Here is a 6,579-nt window from a genome sequence, read left to right on the forward strand (position 1 = left end):
AATGGCTTCAAGTACGAATAATACGCTTGCATTATTAGATGATTACATTACTGTAAAAAACTCGAAATAATTAAAAGATTATCATTGGAAAGTGGTCCATTATGTTGATGCTCATTTCTGATGGTATTCGACCTTTATTGTGAAATGCACGGTTCAGAGACCGGAAGTGTGTGTTCGCCTCCTGCTCCGTTAAATGTTTTATACTGTTCTCTTTCACCCGCCTAACACATACACATTGGTCAAATAACATAGCCTTTCGCATATTTCGACCTCATGAAACCCACCGGAGGATTAGATACATCAGGTAATATCGATATCATGTCATTATACATGCTCGGCAGCTTGACTTTGATCGGTGGAATTGTACATGTTGTAACAGTTTAGCCAGATTGTTAAAAAAAAACAACAAGGCTTAAAGCCCCATGGAAAGAGTGTGACTTAGCTATGACTCGAGAGTGACTTACTGGAGAGTCCTTCAATCACTCTAGTCGGATGGATTCAATGACTATTGTTGCAGACTGGTTTAGCCTGGTTATTTTTCTCTTTTCATCATAGAGCGAAAGAAACGAGAAGGTCCATATGCCAGAGTCCTGGTCACTGAATGATCTCCCAGGAACATCCACAACTTTTTCGTCGTCCTAAAGGGGTTGAAGCGTCAGAAGATTCACGTCCATCAAAGACATACAAAATAATCACGTGCATGTGATTATTTTCTTTATTTTTTGGAAACATGTCTTTAAAACGTAATTTGAGGTCCCTTGGTTTTAATTCGCCTCCCGAAAATTGTTTAGCCGGAGAGGAACTAACCGCATTGTATTTAAAGCAGCGCAGGTCAGTCCTGGAGAAAGCACTGCATGAAGAATCATCTTTTCCACATCTTGAAGAAATATCAAAACCAGAGGCGTATGTCGTGGAGAATAATGACAAGCTTACCATACAGTGTCATTTCTGTGGCAACCACATGGCCATGGCAACACTTCCTCCTCCTTTCCAACTCTTCTTGCCTAGTGAAGGAAGAGAAGCTAAGTCAGTGGAGAGCAGAGATGCTGCTGTCCAAGTGAATCTGCTGCCTGCGACGATGGTTCTGTTAAAGACCAGAGACAAGGGCCACATCTCGGCTGATGCCTCGGCCGGCCGCAGTCTGGTCGGGCACCCCGCAGCTGGGCACCCCACAGCTGGGCACAGCACGGCGTGGTACGGCACTGTCGGGTGCCCCACGGCTGGGTACCACATGGCCGGGTGCCCGCCAGCCGTTCTGATGGACCCCAGACCGTCTTCCAACTCATCCCTGTCCCCACCTGGATGGAACACCTCTGCCAGGACCCCTGTCGGGACAGGTGTGTCGCAATGGCCCACGTCGTCGCTAAATGAACTGGTGAACAATCAGGAAGCCCAACAGCCCCCAGTCGACCCAGTCCGATCCACCACTCCCATCCTCATCTCCTCCTCTTCCTCCTCTGCCTCCTCCAGCCCCTCGGTGTCGCCCCGCCCCCACTCCTCGTCCACGTTCCTCCCAGCCACTTCTCTTCCAACCCTCCATACTACCCTGACACGACCCAAGAATATCCTGCCGCAACCAATGAGTACCCTGCCCCAACCCAGGACTGGCCTGCAAAGCCCTGGGCCCCCGACGCAGAGCCCCCAACCCTGCACCTCTCTTGGCCTCCAAGCACCTCCCCCCCCCCTGTTATCCTCTCCTCCCAGGATCAGCAGCCTTGCCCAGGAGGAGGTGGAGGATCTCACCCCTCCTCCTGGCCTCATAGCTCCTCTTAGTCCACGGCTAGCAGAGGAAGAGGAGGTCGAGGAGGAGAGCCAAGCGAAGGAGGTTGTCACGGGTGAGTTTATTTTGAAGTCATGCATTTAAATGTGTTTCTAAATACAACCGGCTCCATTATTTCCACAAAAAACTTCTGTTAAAGACCAAAGTGTAGTACTCTGTCTGGTTCGGATTCGTAAGGCAATTTAAAATGTACTGCACAATGCATTTTACATAGATATAACTCGACATACTACTGAGACATAATACTGAAATTATTGAATGGAAAGAAAAACAGTTAATGTTAAATTATTTCCTTCATCATCATAACTTCAATTCATTTATATATTTTTTGGGGTACGTTCTTGGGCATTGTTCTCCTACTCCAATGTCGTATCATCCGTCGGATCTGTAAGAGTATCACATATTTCTAAGCACATTGTCTCTCTGTCTCCCTGTGTCTGTGTGTGTGTGTGTGTTCTCTCACCAGGAGTGAAGACGGCACCGCCCTATGAGTGTTCGGTGTGTCACAAGGACATGAAGACCAAGCAGCGGCTGCAGATCCACTTCAGGGTCCACACGGGAGAGAGGCCCTACAGGTGTGAGCTATGCAGCTGTGCCTACGCACAGATGGGAAACCTCCAAAGTCACATGAAACGCAAGCATCCGTTGGTGACCCGAGAACCCAGTGGCGGCCGCATGCCCCGGAAATCTTCCAAAAAGCTCAATGGCGCTTCTCGTCCCCCCACGGCAGCAGACGTAAACGCTTCTGTTGCTTTCCAGGGAGCCAACAAAGCTCTGACCGATTTGAGGAAAGCTAGCAATGCTCCTGATGATTCTAAGCTGGCTGGCAACGACAACATTGACGTGGACATTAACGCTTCTCGGGTTAGGGAAGCTTCTGGGGCCAACATTGCAAACGCTTCTGCGGTTGGTTCAACAGAGGTTTGCGATGTTCCTACTGATTCTAAGCAAGCTTGTCACGACAACGTTGACATTGACAGCACTGCGACCATTGGAGAGACTACCGTGGCTCACATTGCTAATGACGTTGTGGGTTCTGGGGCCAACATTGCAAACGCTGCTGCGGTTGGTTCAACAGAGGTTTGCGATGTTCCTACTGATTCTAAGCAAGCTTGTCACGACAACGTTGACATTGACAGCACTGCGACCATTGGAGAGACTACCGTGGCTCACATTGCTAATGACGTTGTGGGTTCTGTGGCCAACATTGCAAATGCTGCTGCGGTTGGTTCAACAGAGGTTTGCGATGCTCCTGATTCTAAGCAAGCTTGTCACGATAACGTTGACATTGACAGCACTGCGACCATTGGAGAGACTACCGTGGCTCACATTGCTAATGACGTTGCGGGTCATGAACCAGTTTCCAGTTTTCCAACTGATTTAGCATCAAGTAGGGACTTAAGTGCTGGGGACGTCCACGACGCCATGGAGCAAAATGTCATCATGGAGGTCAACCCCATCCCAGAGGTTAACCCCATCATGGAGGTCAACCCCATCCCAGAGGTTAACCCCATCATGGAGGTCAACCCCAACGTGGAGGACAACGGCGTTGAAGGGGTCAATGATGCCGAGGGCAAGGGCCTGGACGAGGCGGTGGATCTTGGCTGTCCTCCTGGACTCATAGCTCCTCTTAGTCCGCAGCTAGCAGAGGAGGAGGAGGTCGAGGAGGAGAGCCGAGGAAATGAGGAGATCACTGGTGAGTTTGGTTTGGAATGATGAATCATGTATTATTGGCGGTGTAGTCGATTTTGCATGTATGTGGTGATGTCATTGGTATAAGTTTAATGTGATTGCGTTTTTGGTTGATTGAACCTAAATGTGTTTTTGAATACAACCAGCTGCATTTGTTTTCCAAAAAGATGCTTTTGTCCCATTCAATTCACCAACTTCGGATGGACACCGACGTAGTACTAGTAGTCCCTTTTGGTTTGGATTTGTAAGGCATTGAAAATGTATTGCAAAATGTATTTTACCATAGATTTAACTCGATGACTTACTGAGACATATTCCTGCAATGGTTAAGTGCAAATAAGTAAACAGTGAATGTAACTGTTCCCCCTTCATTGTATTAGTGTGTTGGGTGTCACATCATGTTAAGCATATGTTCTCATATTCTCTCTGTGTGTGTCTCATTCTGTGTGTTCTCTCTGCAGGAGTGACGACGGGACCGCCCATGAAGGACAAGCAACGGCTGCAGAACCACTTAAGAGTCCAGGCAGGGCGCTACAAGTGTGAGTTATGCAGCATTATCTACACAGAGGTTGGATCCTTTCAGAATCATACGAGGCTGGAGCATCCGTTCAGTGGTGGCCGCGTGCTCCGCCAATCCTCAAAAAAGGTCGCCATGGCGGTCGGTGGCGCTTCTACTCCCCCCACGGCAGCAGACGTCAACGCTTCTGTTGTGATCCAGGAAGCTACCAAATCTCTGACTGATTCTAAGCAAGCTAGCGATGCTCCTGCTGATTCCGGAGGTCATGACAACATTGACCGCACCGCTAGCCCCGGAGAGGCTAATGTTTCTAACATTGCAAACGCTTCTGCCATTGGTTTCAAGGAAGCTAGCAAGGCTTCTACTTATTTTAAGCAGGCTGGTTACGACATTGGCATTGACAGCATTGTTGAAGAGGCCAACAACATCATGGAGGTCAACCCGATCACGGAGGTCAATGATTTCAAGGGGGAGTTCAAAGACATCACAGAGGCCGATGACGTCTCTGAACTCAATGATGTCAATGAGGCAGCTAATGATGTCAAGAAGAAGGTCAATGGTGTCATGGCGCTCAATGACATGGAGGATGCAAACACTGTGGTCGGCAGCGCTACCTCAGTTCTCACCAGGAGAAGCCAGAGAAACCATCCGGAGCAGAGAAAAGACTTCTTCTGTCTTGAGTGTTTAGAGTGTTTCCTCATGGAGGAAGATCTTGTGAAACACGAACACGAGAAGCACCTGCACGGGGACCAACCAGAAAGCAACGACGACAATAGTAGCAGCCCGGAGCCGTTTGTTCACCTACTGAGGTGGAGCTCTGACGAAAACCTCTTGACGCTTAGCACAGACTCTGAGTCAATGAACTCTGCCGAAGTCCAGACCACACAGACATTGCAAATGCGCAAGCAAGGTCGAAAGAGGAAAGCTAGTTCCCCCGGACTTGCTGAAATCCCAGCAGAAAGGGCGGCGGGGAAACGCAAAGTAAAAAAGAGTGGGCCAAAGAGTAAAACTGAGTATGGAGCCAGTGGCGAAACGGACGCTCCCACGCCTGTGTTCGGAGAGGTCCAGGTTCAGGGCAGACCCCGGAAGGTTCCGGCACCGCTGGAGAAATCCTGGACATGTGTCAGAACGAGTGCGGCTTCACGCTCTCACACACGGAGCCGGCACTGCAAAACTGCACTGCAAAACTCAACAGATACACCGGGAGGACAGATGGACACAACAGCCGGCCAGACAGACACACGCAAACAGACAGAGACCACGAGCAGAAAGACAGACACACCAGGCAGGCAGACAGACACCCCGGACACATTGGCCAGACGGATAGACCAACCAGTAGGACAGACGGACACCCCAGACAGACAGACTGACAAACTGGCCGAACGCACTTGCACACTGACGGAAAAACAAGGCAGACAGACAAACACACTACAAGTGAATGACGGTGAAACCAGTAAAGAGTACCCGGTTGGAGTGGAAGCCAGCAGTGAAGAGAGACACGCTGGACCAGAGAGACAGGAAACAGGCTCTACGTCTGAAGCCCCAGAAAGAGTCAACATGCTGGACGGAAATATGCCAGGCTTCCTAAAGCCCTGCTCCGTCCAGCTCCTCTGTTTGCCACAGCACACTCTAGAGGCGCATCGCATTAAGGGATTGAAAGGTACTGCATTCTAGAAGCTTCTAATTTGCCATGGTCTTTGTTGCGGTTCCGGGGGCATGCTAAGAAACATTTTTGATTCTACCTGCTGGATTTCTATGTGAAATTCATGGACATTGACACTTTAAAGATGCATCAATTGAATGAAAGTAGATGGTTGTATCAACTTCCTATTTCTGTATTGTGTGCCTGGTGCCCTTGTTGGAGTTCACAGGCCCTCCATTTTTGACAGTGTTTTATAAAAGTATTGTTTTAGACATAGTTTAACATGAAACATAGTGTTAGTCCTATAGTTTTTAATGGCTGACCAGAATTCCCATTGTTATTGGACTTAAATGTGGTGCCTTGTTGTACTTTTCAGTTTTCCATCTTTTTATGGGTTTATTAATATTTCCATGTGTGATGTATTAGATTTTATCAAATATAAAATTATTCTTAACACTACATGTCTCTACCCAGAATGACCTTCATTCATCATTCAATGAAAAAAAGGACCAAGATTGGTCAAAAAGAAGAATGATGTTTGTCTCTCTGTGTCTCTCTCTCGTGGAAATTATTTGAATTGTATTGACAAACGAAACTCAGAATAAACATAGTTTATTGTAATAAACGGTAACATTTGTATCAAAGGTTGAAGCGCTGTAGTTTGCCCCAAACTGTGGTCACACTCCTGTGTGAGAGCAGAGAAACGTCCTTGACGGCACAGCTGCAGATAGGGATGCCACTGCTGCTACTACTACTACTACTTTGGCAGTAGGTAAGCAGTCAGTTCTTCGGCAAGAAAAATAGTCAAGGGTAAGCATCTGAGTGACTTTGACAAGGGTCAAATTGTGACGGCTACTAGACAACCGCATCAGAGCAGCTCCAAAAGGAAGGTCTGGTGGGGTGTTCCCAGTAGGCAGTTGTTAGTCCCAAAAGTGGTCCAACGAGGGA

General features: G+C 48.1%; 1 protein-coding gene across 1 annotated transcript; it reads left to right on the top strand.

Annotated features, from left to right (window-relative positions):
* Window positions 1-616: 616 nt before the first annotated feature.
* LOC311355897 (uncharacterized protein) lies at window positions 617-6,017 on the top strand. The gene is made up of 3 exons (XM_084475712.1): window positions 617-1,835; window positions 2,247-3,476; window positions 3,934-6,017. Exons 1-3 carry the CDS (start codon window positions 731-733, stop codon window positions 5,661-5,663), a joined length of 4,065 nt encoding a protein of 1,354 aa, XP_084331838.1. The 5' UTR covers window positions 617-730; the 3' UTR covers window positions 5,664-6,017.
* Window positions 6,018-6,579: the final 562 nt, after the last annotated feature.

This window comes from Micromesistius poutassou (genome assembly GCF_964030765.1).
Source record: "Micromesistius poutassou genome assembly, chromosome: 11".
NCBI lineage: Eukaryota > Metazoa > Chordata > Actinopteri > Gadiformes > Gadidae > Micromesistius > Micromesistius poutassou.